Source organism: Mercenaria mercenaria, unplaced genomic scaffold, assembly GCF_021730395.1.
Source record: "Mercenaria mercenaria strain notata unplaced genomic scaffold, MADL_Memer_1 contig_4995, whole genome shotgun sequence".
Lineage (NCBI taxonomy): Eukaryota > Metazoa > Mollusca > Bivalvia > Venerida > Veneridae > Mercenaria > Mercenaria mercenaria.
Window position 1 is genome coordinate 12,126 of NW_026463270.1, and position 21,147 is coordinate 33,272.

The 21,147-nt window shown below is 34.0% G+C and overlaps 1 protein-coding gene across 1 annotated transcript; it reads left to right on the forward strand.

Moving 5' to 3' along the window:
- Positions 1 to 7,786: 7,786 nt before the first annotated feature.
- LOC128554383 (uncharacterized) lies at positions 7,787 to 8,659 on the forward strand. Its single transcript, XM_053535665.1, has one exon. It carries the CDS (start codon positions 7,787 to 7,789, stop codon positions 8,657 to 8,659), a length of 873 nt encoding a protein of 290 aa, XP_053391640.1.
- Positions 8,660 to 21,147: the final 12,488 nt, after the last annotated feature.

Consider the following 21,147-nt stretch of genomic DNA (forward strand, 5'->3'; position numbering starts at 1 on the left):
CCATATTTCTTCTTTATCTATTAAAATGCAACTGAACGCTTCCTTAATTTTATTTTTTTTCTGGTTTTATTTTGTTACTTAGATAAAAAGATCATAACAATTGAATAAAAAATACATGCCATTTCTCTTACTGAGTTTTGAATAATTATTTTATTTTTTTATTAAATAAAGGTAAGAGTTTTCTAAAAGGGTGAGAATAATAATGCCTTGATGTAAGCGTTGTAATTGAATTGATCAGGACATTACTCAACATGGCAGAGCAATTACAATTAGTATATTATCAACTAGAATAATTTTGTGTATATTCTGAAAAAAAGCTGCATTTCAATCAATAAAATGCAAAACACTGGAAATAACCATATATCTTTACATATCAATAAAATTTATGATCATCTGACATGGAGGACATGTCAAGTCTACAGGGGTTTTGTGGACCCTTATCAGACTACCAGACAGAATCCTGTTTATTGGAGATTAAGATGTCTGACATTAAGGGGTGGGATGGGGGGAGGGGATGTCACTTATATAGAAGATTTGTTTGCATTTTAGTTTTCAACGTATTCTGAATGTTTGAAACATACCAATAAACTAAAGTTTAATTTTATTCCTCCGATAATAAGAGAACTATATATCATGAGTAGTAACGCTTATCATGCTGGACTCGGCTGATTATGCCTTAGAGACCAGAGTAGATCGTGATCAGCCTGCGCATCTGTGCAGTCAGATCAAGGTATGCGCTGTTCGCAGTTCAGTCAGTATCCCCTTGTAACAGTGAATGGTACCGTCCAAATTGAAGTTGGGACAAACTTTATAGCAATATAGCATGGTAAGGGTTAAACTGTATATTTCAACATTTTGAAGTTAACGTTTTGAAATAATTCAAAATTGAATTGAGCTCCTTTTGAATATTGTTACTCTCGTCATGAAAAGATAACTTCATGAAATACATAGGGGCGGGAGATTAGGGGTAGGGCAAGGCCAGAAAAGAAACAACTAGTTCCGCCGAGTTACTTGAAACAATGCCTATAGAATACTTGCTTTGCCTTTCATGCATTCATATTTACAAACAGAAACTGACTTTTTTTCAGTCAGCTATGTTTTGATGTATTTTGTAATTATGTGTTTCATTCTGCAAATTGTTTTCCTTGAATAAGGCAATTTTGTAGGAACTGAAGTGTGATGGTTCGTCGTCTTTCATCTGGTAAAAACTGGACTCAGAACACGGAAGTAGACGTCTTTTCAATAATTCATGATACCCAGTGAGTAAATAAATCATGAACATGGCAACATTTCTATTTTGCCATTTACTAAGGATATGAGCCGCACCATGAGAAAACCAACATAGCGCATCCGCTCAGTCTGGGCAGGATCCATGTTGTTCGCTAACTTTTTCTCTAATTGCAATAGGGTTTGAAAGCGAACAGTATAGATCCTGACTAGACTGCGCGGATGCGCATGCTTATCTGGATCTATGCTAGTCGCAAAGGCACTATGTTGGTTTTCTCGTGGTGCAGCTCAATAATAATATTATGTTTAAAATTAAACGTTTAACGCCTAAAATAAGTCCAAACAATGTGTTTTAAAAAGCAGCATGTATTTTGCGAATCTCTTAAAATGTAATCATGGCTGTTATTTTAAGCACAAGGACCTACATCTTATTTTATAAAACATATTTACAACTGTTCATCAACATCTGGATTGTAGAAAAAAAAAACAAAAAAAAACAAAACAAACATTAAACAGTATTGTTTCACAGTTCAAAGTCAATGGAACATAGCTTGATCCTTTATATTATACCACTACCTGTCATTTACACAAAGTTGTAAGGTTCCCTATTTCAGCAAATCAGGTACAAAAGAGATAATAAGTCACACCTACTGACGTAATATGTAAAATACACCCTTTCATACTTTTGCATTGTTTCTAAAATAAAAGAATATTCAACTTGGCAGAAAAAAATATCAAAAATAAACTTGTTTATTGTCTAGGTTATGTTGTCAGTAAGTTATCTGAAATAATGCGGCAATTATAAATATATGAATGAAACATTAAAAATTATTAGAATGAAATGTGTTTAGTAGTACCAAAACGAAAATTTTCATATAAGAATGGATCAGATTAGCAAAATTAAACAAAATAATTTCTTCTATCAAAATACCCGAAGTAATATTTTGTTACTCATGTTTTTATTATTTCGGTGACAGCTATATCCAGCTTTCCATTAGGAAAAAAAATAGCCATACGTTTCTAACACGAATGCTGCGGTCAGATCTTTAAAAGATATATGTAAAAGCGTGTCAGAAATTTATTGCTTTTGAATTGTTACTTATTTTTCTGAAGCCCGTTTATTATAGAGGTGCTCATTGTGGACATAGCTAGGAAGGGCTGTTATTTAATTTCTGCGAAAATGTTAATTAAACTAGTGTTTCGGTGTGCCATTCTTCATTTCGTTCCTTGAACTATAAAAAAGAATTATAAGTTAAATGGAAGTTATAACGAACTTTCAAGATGCAAAGTCTGATTCGTTGTGAAATATATGAAAATTGTCCGATTGAATATTATTATTATTATTATTGTATTGTTCTTCTTATCGTTCGCGACTACACTGTCAGACCAGTAGCCTCGATGAAACTTGTGGTTTGCCGCAGATCCTCAATGCCTCCATACAATTTCTGGTGAATTGAGGTATCTATCGGCCAAGTCGCAACTCGCTCCTGGTCATGCCTTTTACATCTCTGAAGTATATGCTCCGCAGTCTGATCTTCTTCACCACATGGACAAGTTGGCGATGATGTCAGTCTGTATTTCTTGTACATGTGAGCATTGAGCTTGTTGTGCCCTGAGCGGAGCCTGACTATCATCACTTGTTCAGACCGATCAAAGAGATGAAAAGCATCTTCCTCCATCTTTGGTCTCGTTAGTGCCTTGATGATGGTGACTTTCTCCTTGTAACTCACAGGTTATGTTGGTTGTTCTGACTGAGCTCCTAGCTTAGCCAGTTTGTCTGCCTCTTCATTGCCTGCAAGTCCACAATGGGATGGAACCAACTGAAGTGCTATTTTGCAGGTTATACTCAGGCTCTGCATTCTCCTGGCTAGCTGCGGAGCTTTATTGTTGATCAGAGCTCCCATGACAGACAGTGCATCTGTGAGAAAGACGACTAAGAAGCTTTCTTCTGCCGAGTCTTCAACCACTGAGACGGCCTTCATGAGTGCTTCGGTCTCTGCCTTGTAATTGCTGCAGTGTTTTCCTGTGGCTGCATGTAGTGTTTCTCTCTTGCCAGATGGGTATTGAATGAAAACTCCTGCTCCTCCATTTTTGACGGCGCATGTGACTGATCCGTCTGTATAGACATGAGTCCATGATTCCGGAGGATAGTCTTCATTGATCATAGCAAGTGTGAGGCTCTTCCGAATGCCTTCACCCTCTTGCTTCCCGCGGTCAAGACGAGGAACAGCAAGTCTTAGAGTCACTGAGGACAGATCATTCGCTAGTGGGTTTATAATGTTTTCACTACCTAGTGGAGTCGTTGGTATGCTCAGCTCAGTTTTGAACTCTCGGTTGAGTTTCTTTGCCTCATGTACGAAGCTGCTACGTTTGAGCCGATTCTTTGTGTAGCCATCTAGCTTGGCTTTCATGGGATGGTCTTGAAAAGACCTGAACTTCTCTGCTTGAAGCAGAACCTTTGCATGTCCCGTTAGCTTCTCCGTGAAGGAGATTGGTGTAGACTTTGTAGCACCTGTCATGATCCGCAATGCTTGGTTCTGGACCTTGTCTAAAGCCTGTTGGTTAGTTTTGGCAGTAGTGGACCAGGCCGTTGAGCTAAACTCTAAATGGGGTCTCACTGTTCCCTGATATACTGTCCTGAGTATTTGCTCATTTGCTCCCCACGTTGTTCCAGCAAGTTTGCGCATCATGGCAAGCTTCCTACGGGCCTTCCCTTCTGCTTGACTAATGTGGGGCTTCCAGGTTAGCCGTTTGTCAAAGGTCACTCCGAGGTATTTTGCCTCGTCTGCTTCAATCAGCGAAGTATTTCCCATCTTGATTGTACCCGCCCTCTGCTTTGACGACAGCGAGAATAGTGTGGTGGACGATTTTTCTGTATTGATCGATACACACCTATCTTCAGCCCAAGCTGAAAGCTTGTTGATGGCTTCTTGCATCCTGTATGTGGCTGTAGTGGCATGTTCTTCCTTACACAATAACACCAGATCGTCAGCGTAGAGAGCAGCCTTAACTCCTTTCGGTAGTTCAGACACCAGATCATTGATGAAAAGCAAGAAGAGTGTAGGGGATAAGACTCCGCCTTGTGGGACAGCAGGACGCAACAGGAACTTCCTACTGCTGGCAAGTTCTAAACTGACTCTTGCTCTCCTATTGTGGAGGTATGACTTAATCCACCTCAGCATGTGACCTCCTACTCTGGTCCTCATCAGCTTGACGAGGAGTCCTTCAGTCCAGACTTTGTCAAACGCCCTCTGCAGATCAATCCATGCTGTAAGCACGACTTTCTGCTCTTGAAAGGCGTCCTCTATCTCTTGCGATAGATAAGTGGTCTGGTCCTCAGTGGAGCGGAATTGTCTGAAGCCAGCTTTTTGCGTTGCGAATAGGTTGTAAGTCTCCATGTACCACTTCAGGCGTGCATTCAAAATCCTCTCCATTGTCTTTCCAACGCAGCTGGTTAGGCTGATTGGGCGGTAGCTTGCAGCCTTCTTTGGATCCTTCCCTTTCTTGTGGATGGGGTTCATGACTGCCTCTTTCCATATCTGTGGAAGCAGTCCTTGTGTCCAGCTGTAGTTGCAAATTTCCAGGAGTTTGCAATTTGCTTCAGTGCCTAGATTGGTCAGCATTTCATTTGTTACTCCATCTGGTCCAGGAGACTTCTTTGTCTTCAACTGCCTAAGAGCTGTCTGTAGCTCATGCAGTTTAAGACTCTGCTTCATGCATTCTGGTGTCACTTGGCCTGTCTGCCTTTCCCTTTTTTCTCTTCGGGCTTCCCTTTGCTGTTCCCTGTTGATGGAGATGTTGGAAACATCTTTGTAGTTAGAGGCAAAAGTGTTTGCCGCTTGTTTACCCGTCAACAGTTCACCATTCTCTTCCAGAGTTACTGAGCCTCTTCCTGTTTCTTCATCGTTCAGCTGTCTCGTCAATCTCCACAGCTTTTGGCCATCTCGCTCTAGGTTGAGCGAGGCTGTTTTGTTTCTCCAGCTCTTCCTCTGTGCTTCTCGTTTGTGCCTGAGGAATTTGGCCTTGGCTTGCTGTAGAGAGGGGTTACTTTCTTGTGAGGGATTGTTTTCTGCTTCCTCCCTGGCTTCTGATAACTTTGCCTGTAGATTCTCCAACTCATCACTCCAGTAGGGCTTATAGTCCTTTCTTGCTCCCCTTGGAATGCCGCTGTAAGCAGCCTTTAGTATACTGGCGTTGAAGTCTTTGACAACCCGGTTATTATTGTTATTATTATTATTATTATCATTATTATTATTAATAATACCTTTTCAGTCTCAACTGCTACAAGACCAATGTAACAACACGCGATTTACTATGCAAGTTATATTCACTCTCTAGAAACTTGTCCCAGGTATTTAGATTATATGCAATAACTCCTGAAACTACTCAAATATTTGAAATTCTTCAAAACATAATAATCAAAGATAAGAAAAGATACAAAACTAAATTAGAAATATAATAATAATAATAATAATAATAATAATAATAATAATAATAAAGAACGTTAAGAGATTATCTAATCGGTAACCAGATAAGTGAAATAAATCTAATACATAACGTTATTGTATTACGTTCATTCAGTAATTTACTGATATAACACTTGATTTTATTTTCAGACAAATAACGTTCACTGTTCCGAACAGAATTATTTTCGTTTTTATTGCCACAGGACTAAACTTGAACTCTGAAGAACATGAAATTACAAAAAGTCGGAATTTCCCTAAAAGTATTTAACAGTAAAGTCTACAAAAGCATATAGAGATGCGCTCAATGTTATTCAAATATAAACGAAGTATAAAAATATTATGAAATAAGGCACTGCCTCAGTCAGGAATCGTTACAGTACATTAGCTGAAATCCGAAGCCAGACGCTCTGTGCACAGCCGGAAGTCATATTTTTTAATTCGATACTATATACCGGCCGGTATATATCGCTTATCGCATATACCGTAGGAATAACGATACTGTAGAGGGATCGATCCCGATTTAGGTCGCGATTCCCTATACAAAGATATTTAAATTTTTTACCAGTTTCAGCACCCTACTGTCATGAATTTGTGTATGATGTTTTCAAATGCGCATCGAGCACTTCGAGTGCGGGAGGTCGTGAGTTCAATCCTAGGCCGCGTCATACCAAAGACGTGAAAAATGGTACCAGTTGTTCTCTTGCTTGGCGCCCAGCATTTAAAGGGAACCTTGCCTTTTCTCTCATACTCTCGCGGCGATGGATGTGTCGGGAGTGATTTATATATGTTGTAGAACTTGCTTCACAATCGACCTAAATTATATTATGTCTAAACTAAATGCTCATCAAGCTGTGCATTCGGATAAAAAAGGAAAAGAAAAAAAATGCCAAGAAAGTAACTACCATCGAATTTCTAACATGTAATTTTCTCTCGTGATTATCAGATTTTCACATTTACTTACCAAAACCTGCTATAATATACTTCTTACACGTTTTGATACTTTATATCTTACATTTACCAAACTGCATTTTATTACTTATATGTTTGTAATTTAATGTAAATAATCATTGCTAATCATACATACGTAATTAAATATGGCGGACAGTGGTCGATCAAAATTGTTCTTATCTGAAAAAAAATTGGAAATTACTGATTTAGATTGAAGTATTGAGCTTTTATAACAATAGAGAACTAATTTTTGTTTGTTTTGGGTTTAACGCCGTTTTTCAACAGTATTTCAGTCATGTAACGGCGGGCAGTTAACCTAACCAGTGTTCCTGGATTCTGTACCAGCACAAACCTGTTCTCCGCAAGTATCTGCCAACTTCCCCACAAAAATCAGAGGTGGAGGACTAATGATTTCAGACACAATGTATTTTATCAAATAGTCACGGAGAACATACGCCCCGCCCGAGGACCGAACTCACGACCCCGCGATCCCTAGACCGACGCTCTACCTACTGAGCTAAGCGGGCGGGTATAGAGAACTAAGGAAAATAGTCATTAAAAACGATTTTGTGAAATTAGTTGTCAAAAATTGTGAAAAATGGAGTTAAATCCGCAATATAGAGTGACAGTTCAAAACAGGTATGAAAATTTACAAGAGCGGGAAATGGACACAGGTGAAACAGGTGGTAATCCGTCAGTATTGACGAGAAATGTATCTGTGCAATCAACAATGGACGAGAAAATGGTCTTAATGTTCGATGAATTGAGATTCATACGCCAAGAGCAGGTAAACTGTAACACAGGAAATGCACAGATGCAGCAGTCTTTGTCTCAAATGGATACCAAACTGAATCAGGCAGTGCAAATTACAAATGACCAAACGAGACTTATGAGAACCTTAGCATACAAATCAATCGATATCGAATCAAGGGCTAGAAGGGACAATCTCATATTCAGAGGATATGCTGAAAATTCGGAGGAAAATTGTGCTGACATTTTGTTGGAATTCCTGGAAAACAAGTTAGATATAGCACCGGTCGAGATCACAATTAACCGCTCACAGGTTAGGATTTAGAAATTTTCAAAGTAAAGGTAGCAGGCCTATCATTGTTAACTTTCGTGATCATGCTGATTTGGTCCTGATTATGAGCCGTACAAATCATCTGAAAGGTAGTACCATATCAATAGATTATGACTTCCCGATTGAAATACAAGAGGCGCGCTCTAGATTATGGCCATCTTATAAACAATATCGATCTCTGAATAAATATTCGAAGGTGAAAATAGTGTATCCGGCGAAACTTCTAGTTGATGGTGTAGTAGTGCGTGATGAAATGCCAGACTGGGACCAGTGTATAAGGAATTCACGATTCCCAAACATTAGCTATATATCGAATAATGCCGGGAGACACTCACACTCACAGTATGCAAATGCAGTACCTGAAAACCCTATACCGCAAGTCCAGCCGAACCCGGCTTCGCATATTGTGCTTCCCATAAATGGACAGTTTATGTCTCAGACGAACAGTTATTCAGGTGAAACTCTGAAGAATGATACCAGAATGACTAATACAAACCAGGCAGCACCTAATTGTTCCCAACAGTCGCAGCCATACCCTCCCCTACAGACTTTACCTAATGTCCCACAGTATGTACCCCATATGCAAGCCCAGAGAATGCCCGTGAATTATGTCCCTGTAGCCCAAGATGTGTCGGCTAGCCCCAGCATGTGCAATCTACTACTTCCCGATGAACGTGACACGCGTTTAACACATGTTCATTCTATGCCTCAGCAGACCCGCGTGTGCAGCACTACCCGTACAGAAGAATTACAGGCCCATGTTCGAGCCAATATTACACCTTCAATATCCCCTCAGCAAGTACATGCACATTTCCCGGTAGTATCACAGCAAGGCCAGCCTCATCAACAACCCCCAGCCCCTGTTGTATCACAGCAGCAACAAGCCCCTGCCCCTGTTGTATCACAACAGCAACAAGCCCCAGCCCCTGTTGTATGACATCAGCAACAGGCCCCTGTCCCACATGTCCATCAGTCTGTCCAAGGAATGTTAAATGCACAGTCAGTTCCAGATAACGGCAGTATCCAGATAGCGGGAGTAAGTACCGCAACGAATGGACAAGCTCAACAACATCTGCAGCAAGTGGACTTTTCAAACACAGAAAAAAAACGAAAATTTAAATGCACTTACCGACTCAGAGTATATTCCAGACAGAAATGTAACTGTGGAACAAAACATATCAGCAATAAACAATCCCGTCACAACACAATCCATCAGTCAGTGACAGTGATCAAACAAATTTGAAATATTTTAGATTCACACAATAGTATTAACGGTGCAAACAGAGCTGTGGCACACATTTCCCGTGCAAATAGTCGTAGCGCAAGAAGGTCACAGTCGGCTAATCCGTACAGTAGACAAGACAGAACAGAAGTATGTCACGGAAGCGGGATTCCCCGAATTCTATAAATAACCGTGATAATGAGCGCCAGTCGTCATGTGATCCTCCAACGCAGGTCAATAACTAGGATAACGCGGGGACTCCGATATCCGCTATTAAATATAAACTGTCTAATTTCTAAACGTACAAACAAATTGAAACAAAATGAATTAAAAACTATTTTATGTGACAGTGATATTGTTCTCTTGACAGAAACATGGACGGACGAATTTTCTGTTTTATATGTCGAAGGTTTCGAACATTATGTATTAAATCGAAAAAATGTGAAATCTAGTAAGCGTAATTCTGGAGGTGTTATTGCATTCATTAGAAGTGAATCTACGTCTGAAGACACTCTTTTCTTTACTAGTAAAGATGATATTTTATGGCTGAATCTAGATGCAAAAACGTTAAATACTTATAATGATTTATTTGTTGGACTGTGTTATGTACTGCCGGACGATAGCAGTAGACAGGCGCTTATAGATGACAATATCTTTGATAGACTGATTGATTCTGTTGTACATATTGAAAATAATTGTTCTATTAATTCACATTATCTTTTGTGTGGTCGTTAAACCCAACCTAAAAAAAAAAAAAAAAAAAAAAAAAAAATCTTTTGTGTGGTGATTACAATGCTAGAACCTCCACTTTACCGGTTTATGTTGTCGATGATAATGATTGTAATATTGACATTTTACCTTTAGATTACACCACGGACTTAGAGTTACCTAGAATGTCTCAGGATAAAGGTCATGTAAATAATAATAAGTTATTATTGTTAGATCTATGTAAACAGACAGGTATGAGAATTATGAATGGACAATCTGGTTTTGAATCATCGAAATACACATTTATAAATAACCGAGGGTCAAGCGTGATTTATTATGTGCTATGTAAACCGGATTTATTTGAAAGTGTTCATGATCTTAAAGTACATGATCCGAACATTTTATCTGATCACTGTCTTATTACTTTTTCCCTATTACTTGATAAATGTAATATTAACACACAAGAGCATGTGCATTGTGATGCAGAATCTGTAAAGCTTAAATACGTATGGAACAGAGACATGTCTCAACAATTTATTGATGGTTTGAAAAGTAATCAGGTTGCTGAAAAGTTTAGCGACTTACATAATGATTTAGAATTATGTGTTAATCAAGATAATATGAACATTTGTCTACAAAAATTTGAGTCTATTGTTGACGGTGTTGCAGCACCATTGTTTAAAAAATTAAAATTAATAAAGTAAATGATAATGCAAATGTTTCATTTGAGTGTAGCAATAGTAACCAGCCCTGGTTTGATGATACATGTTATGAAAAACGCTATGATTTTTTACGTTTTTTGAATAAGTACCGTAATAATCCTTGTAATGAAAATAGAGTAAATATGGTAAAAGCCAGGTCTGAGTATAAAATTTTGTTACGTAAATGTAGATATGCTTATGATAAAAAAAAAACAGATACATTGTTACAATGTAAAATTAAAAATGCTCGTATGTAGTGGAACCTACTGAAGGAGTCTGCAGCTATAAAACGTTCTAATATTACATTATCAACTTTTGAAAATTACTTTAAAGCAGTTAATAATCCGTTAGATAAATATTTCTCGCCTGATGAAGATAATTTATATTTTAACGACAAATATAGAAATGGTGAGTTTAAAATCATGTTTGAAGAATTGAATATATGTATATCTAAAGAGGAAATCTTGTCAGCTCTAAATCAGCTCAATAATAACCGCTCAGGTGGTCCAGATTTAATACTTAATGAATTTTTGATCGCTGGAAAACATGCTTTAGTTGATTTATTTTACAATTTATTTAACAAAGCCTTTGATATCGAGTATTTTCCTGAACGGTGGTCAGAAGGATATGTTATTCCATTACACAAAAAAGGAAGCATTAGTAATGTAGATAACTATAGAGGAATCACTTTGTTAAGCTGTGTCGGTAAATTATTTACACGTATAATTAATAATAGATTGCGAAATTGGGCTGAATTGCATAATGTATATATTGAAGCGCAAGCTGGATTTAGAGCTAATATGAGTACTATTGATAATATTTTTATGTTGCAAGGTTTGATATCACATACGTTAAACCAGGGGAAAAAACTCTACTGTTTGTTCGTCGATTTTAGTAAAGCTTTTGATTACGTAGTTAGGGATAATTTGTGGTATAAGCTTGTCAAACTAGGTTTACGTGGTAAAATTTTAGACATCATACAATCTATATACAGTTCTGTTAACTCATTATGCCCGCACGACGCATTAATGCGTCGGCCAATTGTTATCTGAATACCGTTTACAGTAACAGCTCTGAATTCCGCATGACGCATTCAGTCGTCACATTTCATGGTCTTAAATAAAATCTTTTAGTTCTTTCTAACAAGTTGGACCAATCAAATTTTTTGTTGCCTAACATTTTTAAAACATACATAAAATCGGCTGTTGTGAAAAAATAAATGCTTTCGTTGAAGAAAGCTGTAAAAGCGAGCCTCGTTCGAGTTAAAATTTGTGATTTCTCGAAGCCTGGAAATTAAGGATGATTCTTTATATGACCGAAACACAAAAAAATGAATGAATAAATAAATAGATACCAACAAATATTCTTTGAGAAATGACAGTTGAAATAATGCAACCCAAAAGTATATACTTTTTCGCTCGTCGCTATGCGGCAAATAATGCCATCTGCGGGATCAAACAATTTTACGTATAAATGAGTTTTATTCTCATTATTATCATTCTTACGTTTTATTACAATAAAATCATCATTAAAATTGTGCCAGAATTTTATCTAAATTTTTCAAAATCTAGCAGAGATAAGTATAAAATCCCAGCTATGGAGCTAGAAAAGGTGTTGAGTATATTCTTAATACGTACGGTTCTAAACATTTGAGTGCGGAAAAAAAAATGAATTATAAATGATCGGGTATTGTTATAAAAATACACGCCAGTAAAGACAGACGTACGATATAACAATGCTCATGTGTGTATGAAAAAGTAAAAACATCTTCGTTGGTATCTATTTATTTATTTATTTATTCATCTATTTATTTTGTTGTTAAACTTCGAGACTGCCTCTTGATCTATAGAATGAAGTGTTAATAATAACTCAATCATTTTGACGGTTTGTTTGTGATACTTTAGAAACTCCATAAAATTGTTTCAAAATTCAAATTTTCATAAAGTACATGTACATGTTTTCTGAAAATTAGCCCAAAATAATCTCATTTTCTGCACAACAAATTCCGTCTAAAATAGCTAAAATATTTCTTTTATTACATCTCCATACTAAACACATACGTTATTTTTTATGAGAAATAACTTTATTTGGATGCGATTTGATTGTCTGGATGCGTATAAATGAGTAAAATCAGTGTTAGAAAATGACATTAATATGTATTTAAAATTATGTTTAAGAATTGTTCATATTTGTTGTTTAAATATGTGCATGATAAAATTTAGCATTTTATAAATGTTGTTTAGCCAAAACAAAATCTGATGAGAGATTACGGTCATTTGTTTTGTGTCTTTAATTCAACAGTCTGTTGAAATGATTGTACTACAAAGCTGCATGCAATTAACTTTGTTGCGAAGCTACTTAATTTACTTACAAAGAGTGCAAATTCCATATCTATTAGCATATATTTGATGTAATATGTCACTAATTAACAACACTATCCCAAACAAAAAGCTACAAAATCTATGTTATCTCTTATCACATATCTCGGTATTCAGGGTAGATTGGCTTATCAGCCTCCTAGGTGGCTGAAAGATAAATACCAGCAGGGTAGAAGTGGAGATAACGCTTTAGGGCAGAATGACTTAAATCAAGGGTGCAAAACTTGAACAAAGTTAGTGAAGAATTTACATGTACATTTGTACACACATGTGTTCGTAAAGGGGAGTGCTTATCCCCCTTTCTATTTTCTATGTATATTAATGACCTTGAGGATACGTTCATAAGTAGCGGCTTAGATGGAATAGATGTACAAATGTTTAAGATATTTTTTGTTACTTTATGCAGAAGATATTGTAATTTTTGCGAATTCTGCTAATGAATTACAAGACAGTTTAAATTTATTAAATAATTATTGTAATACATGGAAACTTAAAGTAAATACATCAAAAACAAAGATTATGATTTTTAAAAGAGGCGGTAGGGTACCCGCAAACCTTTCTTTTTATTATAATAATAGTGAGATAGAAATCGTCAATAAATTTACATACCTTGGAATAGTATTTTCTACTGGAGGAGCATTTAATGCTGCTAAAACCACTTTAGCGGGCCAGGCACAGAAAGCAATTTTTTCAATTAAACAAATAGCTGTATAAGTTTACTTATATAACTGCTAAGTACAAATTAGATCTATTTGACAAATAAGTGTCACCAATTTTAAATTATTGTAGTGAAGTTATTGGTTTCGGTGATTGTCAAAGTATTGAAAGAATACATTTACAGTTCTGCAAAAAGTTACCAGGAGTAAAGAAAACAACACAAAATGATTTTATATATGGAGAGTTAGGAAGAATGACCTATCAAACATTGCAATCGTATAATATATTAAAGAATTAAATTAATTCCATATAGATTAAAAATTAAACGTGGAACCCACAAAATTAATTTAGTTACAATTACCCTACCTACATCGGCAGCCTTAGCTCTTTAAATTAATTCATGATCATTTGTTAATTGGAGTGTTATTTGTGTTTGGCTCGGGGCTAAAAAATGAATAATTATTTAACGGAATTTTAGCATTTTACCTCATTACCACCTTGGATAAATCACTTTGTAATAGCAAAACCTTTATTATATTCAGCTTGGGCAGACCTGATTTCAGTGCTAGCGCTAGTATCTAAATAAATGAATTCATTTGTTCCAGTTGATTCTGCATAATCCTTAGATAGTTCAACTATTTTTTTTACTTCAACTTCTTTCGGTATTGCCTCCTATTCTTCAGGAAATTCTTTACCTTCTTTATACTCATCCACATTCCAATTTTCTAATTCTTTAAATTTGTTTTTAGATAACCGTTTTATATACCCATCTTCCATTTGTTTTGGCACATAGTTTTTTTTCTAATTCATTAATCTCTTCTTTTGATAATCTACTAATCTCTTCTTCCGTCATTATTTTCTCTGGTGGTAACGTTTTTTTGATAATTTCCATCTTTTCTCTTCCATAATCTTCTAATTCTTTAAATTCATCTCCCAAATCCATTCGTATATATTCTTGTTGCATTTTGGACTTTTCTGCTTTTTGCATTCCTATAGTTAATTCAGTAATACCTTGTATTAAATCTTCTGAAATACTTTTTGAAATTAATGCTAATTGCTCTTCAATTCCAGGTAATGCTTTTAACTGACTTGATAATTTTTCTTTTTGACTTTCTATTCCTTCTGTAATTGGTTTAAATTTCACTATACATTTCTCGACCAGCACCTTTTCTTATTTTTTATTTCATTATTTCTTCTCTTTTAGCTCTTACTCTGTGTTCAACTAGGCTGTTTATTTCTCTCATTTCTTTCAGTTTTGCCAGCATTTATATAATAATGTAAGATAATGTAAGATAATGTAATATTATTATATAATGGAAATTCCTAATGATGATACAAAAAGTGATAATCTAATAACTTTAAGCAGTTTCATCCTTTTATGCCAGATTCATGTTTTTAAATGTTTATATGTGGATCTTCCGGATCAGGAAAAACAAAAACATTAATGCATGCATATGCTTCAGAAACCTCTTATATAATATGATAAATTATACCTGTATGCTAAAAACCTAGAACAATCTAAATATTAGGATTTTATTAATCTCTTAAATGGAATTGCAAAAATAATTAAAGTAGATCTAAATGAAATATTTGAATATTGTAATAATGAAATTGAATCTTGTGAGAATCTTTTATCAGAAAAACCAAAAAAACTAGTAATATTTGATGAATTTATATGTAAAGAAAAAAAGTTTCCAAATGAAACAACAAAATATTTTATTCAAAGACGTCACAAAAACTGTTCCGTTATTTATTTAAGTCAGTCTTACATTAAAACACCAAAAGATATCCAAAAATAACTGTTCCCACTATTTCTTGTTTGAAAGCCCAGGTAAAAAGGAAAATAATATGATTTGTAATGAACAAAATATAGATTACGATTCTTTTGCTAATGCAACAAAACAAAAATATTATTGTTTTTATCTGTTGACAAACGAAGGAAGTTTTTAAGAAAAAACTTTACGGGAATTATATAATAATTATATAATAGGATATTTTAATGATGTAAAACAAATAAGTGAACCCGACAGTGTAAGTAAAGTTAAATTTGATATTGATTTAAGTGATTATGCTACTAGAAAACAATTTGAAAAGCTTAAAAAGAACATGGACTCGTATCTTCATAAAAAAAGGAACTTGATAACACAATGAACTGACCATTAGAAATGGGAGGTAATGGAATAATTAATTTAGGAAATCCAGATAAACCCTGTGAGGCAGGTTCAAGACGGTTTGTGTTTAAAAAAATTCAAAGTGTAATAGAAGACTATAATCTTGAAGAATACGGGCCAATTAGACTACAGATTACAAAAGTTTTTATTTAAAAATATGGATATGAATTTGAAATCCAACAAGATGGGGATTACATAATTGAAGTCAACATTATCCTTAAATATTCTGGTAAAAAATTGAATTTGTTTATTTTTACCTGGCGGGGTGATCGCATAAACGGATATGAGCATATAACACCTGAGGTTAAAAATACAACATTGGTTTTTAAGGGGAAAAAATGAAATTAATTTAAGAAAAGTAACAATATTTAAAATTTGGTCAAGGTCAGTCAAGAGTCCTGGTGGTAAACTTGATGGTGAATTGACTATAGAATCAGGACGTTATATCAAATTCTATCTGGTTAATCTAATTAATTGATTTATTTCCATTATTTTTATATAATGGGAATATTCAATAATATCAATGAAAAAGTAAGTAAAATAGAAAGGCAAATAGTAAGAAAACTTTCTTTGTTTTTAACATCTGCAACAGAAGATGCTGCTGGATTATTTAAGTGGAAAGTTTATAATCATGCTAGTCCTGGTTTAATTCAAAATGGTAATTATGTAACAATCAAACAAAATTGCATCTTAATTAATCTTATAGATTCAATTAATTTAGATAAAGGAGAAGCTAAATTGGAATAAAAAAAAAAACAAAGAAAATAAAATTCTTCAAATTTACAATGTAAAAAATAACAGAAAAATATGAATCTATTTCTATTAATTATGCTGATCAATTTCAAACAAATTCAGTTATTTATATAGATGGTTTAAACGTTTTACTTCTTAATCCAACAAATTCAACAATGGAAATACCGGCAGCCTCATCTTTGAATTTTCCAATTGCTTTTTTATTATTATCGAAATAAAATTTTGAATTACTATCAAAATCACTATTATCAAATAAATACTTGTCCTTTAAAAAACCCTCATATGCATCTCCAGTATTTATTTCATAACATAATGAATCAGTGTCAGTAAGTAAAAGCTTTGCTGAAACTATACTTTTCCTTAATGTAATTATAACGAAAATCATACATTAAATATTTTGATAAATCAAGAATGCATATTCCAACATAACAATGTCTGTTTAATAATAAACTTTCTTTTATTTTATGAATACCAGACAAATTCTTATTAAACATTGTTGAACTAACAAATGAAGGTTTTGCTATATACTTCAATAAAAGATTTTCATCATGTGTTAATTTAATATTGTTTCTTTAGCGTATGTTTACCATCGTCTTTCCGAATACAGGGTTGTTCATGAGTGTAAAAAGTCTTTTTCAAAAGAATTCTTTGCTTTAGAATTGTTTTAAGTATTAAAATAAATATATCCTTTTAACCAAGTACTTTCATCAAAAGTTAATATTCTATGTATTTTTGTTACTTTTAATCTTAATTGTGCATAAAGTTCAAGATTTTTTTAAATGAACAACATAGTTTTGCATTTTTCATTTTTGGAACTAATATTTTTACATTACTTTTTCCTATTTCGATTTTTTTTTTAAATATTTTTACTATAATTTGAAAGCCATTGATCTTGAATGAGTATCTTTTCAGGAGCTGAAGGATAATCATTGTGAAGATCGGTTCAGTAATAAGAAAGTTGGTATTTAATTTAAATATAAAATTTCTTCCTATTCAATAAATGGAACCCAACTAATAAATTTTTCACTTTAAACTTTTCATTTTACTAAAGCTTGTTTTTCCTTAAAGTCTCGTCTAATAACTTTTTCTATTCTAAAAACCACTTGTTTAGTAGGTAAAAGTTGAATTATTTCATTATTTGAATCTTTAATAGCGTATGTTCTGGGACTTGTGTTATTAATTCCATAAATCATAAATATGTCCAGTTTGGTGTATATCCTTTTTCAAAATGTCGTTTAAGTTTTCTTAAGCGAACTCGATCACCAATTTTAAACTTTGGTTTACTCTTTGGTATCTTTACGTTACCATAAAAAAGTAAACAGTATCTTTATTTAGGTTTTTACTGGCTTCAGTCAGTGTCATTTTTATACTAGAATGTTTTGTTTTGATTATCTATCAACCATTTCCTATAAATTATCTAAATAAGTGTAAGTATAATTTGCTGTAAAATATTTCCACATTATCCGTTTAAATGTCCTATTAAATCTTTCGATTACTACAGCTTTCCCTTAATTAAATGTATGATACCTGTTAATCTTATTCTAATTCAAACTTTTTATTATAAAATTCGTTTCCTTCATCTACCCATAAATATGTAGGTGTTCTACCTTTAGAAATTATTTTTTCAAATGCTTCGTAACAGATTCTCCAGTTTTGTTCTTGAATGGACCCAAGCATGTTTGCTAAATATATCAATAACGGTTAATAAATAATTTACACCTTTATTATACATTGTATTTTGAAAAAGCTTCCATATCAACTAAATCAGCAAAGTATCATCAATATCACTAACTATCACCCTTCGTTTCAAAAGTATTCGTTTGATTGGTTTATGTAATTCTTCTGCTAATTCATCACTCTATGTTATTTTGGGGGCCCTTTTGAGTGAGCTTTTAGGTCCCAAGGACTTACGTCAAAGTAAATACTCTACCCACTTTTTCCATTTTTTGTTTGAGTTTTTTGCAAATCCAAATTTGTATTTCGTTTTAATTGCTGGTTTTACAACTAAATGTTTTGCAATATTTTCTCCAAATGTTTTGATTGAGTGTTATATAAGTTGGAAAGCATTTGCTTGTCACATTTACCTTTTTTACACCACTGCCATAGCAAAAGTCATGGTCCATGCATACTGCGTCCAGTTCATTGACAGGAGGTCCATTTCCTAAGGGATTTCCTGGTCCACAATAGTTATATCCTGGGAATATTAAACCTTTCTTGGGTAATAAAGGTAACATTGCTTTATGAATATCTAAATTACCTCCAGTACTTTTAACATACTTTGATTTCATTCTTCCACAAGATGAACAGGTAGCCATTATCATTTTCCCCGTTTTTTTTTTTGCTATTACATAATGAGGATTTATATCATCATTAAATTTTCTTTCTTTCAAACAATATATTTTATTCTGTAAACTCATTTATATTATATGTATTTAAAATTATTTAAAGACTAATAATGTAGTTTACTAATTGAAAATAAAACCAATACCTTTGCACTTTATCAATTAAAATAATCTGCCAATGTTTTGCCAAAAGTTTGCCAAGGTAGCAGACACTAACCCATTGCTGCCTTCGTGGCAGAAATTTGGCACAACTTTAAATATAAGTGTTTTATCAAGTTTAAATACATTAAATAACCTTGCCAAAGTTTTGTCAAAGTAGCAGACACTGACACATTGCTGCCTTCGTGGCAGATATTTGGCAGAAGTTTGGCAGGGGTGTTTAAGTTGTTAAAACCTGTGCTTTTTTATATTTCTTAAATGGTCAGCAGTGGTCAGTTTAGGTCAAGGGTAAGGGTCAAAATAAGGTCAAACTGTTCTCGCACCATCATAATATATACTACTAATAGCCGAAAATTTAAAAGTCCGTGGTATACAAAAGAATGTCAAACGGCTAGACGTGAGCTCCGTTCCATCTATAAAATTAACAATAAGAGTAAATTGTCCACTAACGGTACTTTGCTTGTTGAAAAACGTCGAAGATACCGCTGGGCTAAGCGCAAATCCCCCGCTAAATTTAAAGCTAATCAAAGGATAAAATTGCATGCTTTAGCTTTTGCACCACCTCAGTAATTTTGGAAAGAAATATAAAAAAAATAAAATCTAAAAAGCCTAAAGGTAGTAACATTAGTGCGGAGGAATTTTATAATCATTTCAAAAGTGTTTTTTTTTCTGATGACGTTGATGATACATTTACAATCAGTGTTGCTAAAAATGTACTAAGTAGTAATATAAATGTTAATGTTGTGCAGCTTGATACTATGTATACATCTGATTAAGTTTTAAAGTAACTTTCAATATTGAAAATTGGTTAAAGTGGAGGTATTGATTGTTTAATTCCTGAGATGTTTATTGAATGTAAAGAAGTTATTTCGCCATTATTGTGTAAACTATTTAACTATATGTTTCCTCATTGAATATATCCTGAGATGTGAACTAGGGCTGTTATTGTTCCTGTTCTTGAAAAAGGAGATAGATCTAAATAAGGTCACTAACTATAGAGGTATTACTTTAAGTGGTAATTTTGCAAAAATTTCTCAACACTACTAGATTCAAGATTGCAGAAGTGGGCGGAGGAAAAAAGTAAGTGACTTCCAGTTTGGATTTCATAAAGATAAAAGCACTATTGACTATATTTTTGTTTTAACTTATATAATTGATAAAGTAATTTCGCAAGAAAACAAAAAGTTATATTGTGCCTTCGTTGATTTTAGAAACGCGTTTGATGTAGTATGTATACCCCCTGTTGCCTAGCCTTCTTTGTGCCCTTTTTTGAAAATAGTTTATAAGGAAAAAGATAAGACGAGGTGGGTTCGACTATCCGGTTTAATGCTCATAATTAATTTATCTCAGTGCTTGTATATTTAGAAAGTAACACTTGTGGTAAAGTTCTATCAAAATCAGCATGATCAGGTACATAATCTCACACAGTTTCTCACTTATAAACCAACTGAATGTGTACTGTAATCTCCTGAATCTCATTGATCCTCCTGATCTCTCAGATCTCCCAGACCTCAAGCTTAAGCTATAGAATAATTATACATTCATCATGATTATTATACAATCATCATTATACATTACAACTTCAATACATATGATAATCATCAAGCAATGGAGCACAAATAGGTGCTGGTATTTCCTGTCTAGTGGCCGGCTCAATGGTTATTTAATTAACATAAAATAAGTAGAACCCATGACATAACAAAAAAATACCAATATCACATAGTTTACATATAAACATACATACCAATTGCGGATGGTGCTCTTTGCTGAACTCACAGACACACACACACACACCAAAAATGTACTTTCTCAGTGAGCTGGATACTGACACTGACACCATGTGTTACTATAAGGCTGCAAAACAAGGTGTACAATAGAATAGAAACAGTGATGTCTTAGAATTACTGCAACAAGTTAATAATATGCCACCATCTTAGAATTCATCAATCATGTCAACAATGCATGTACATGAATTAAGTATTAAAAACACAATGCAATTAAACACAGCTCATTTGCATCTTGTCTAAGAAATAAATTGCAAGGCAACAAAAACATTTCCTAACCTCAAAAGAATCCAAAACTCCTCCATGAATACAAAATAGATTATAATGGAACAATTCCACCTGTGCACTTGAAAACATGTCGGACAAATGAAGAAAAAACGGGGTCATGTGACTAAAATACAAAAAACAGTGGGAACTTATTGCAATGCTTGACTGGTTGCTATTAAGAATTGGTCAAAGGGAAGCAATTTCTGAATAACTTAAGAACCAGAATAATCCACTGTGACAAGGATGGACGTACCGGCGACAATAACTATCAGAACAAATCAAC

What these genes read in the sequence shown, in the direction of transcription:
- LOC128554383 (XM_053535665.1), top strand. Translation starts at nt 7,787, where the DNA reads ATGAGCCGTACAAATCATCTGAAAGGTAGTACCATATCAATAGATTAT.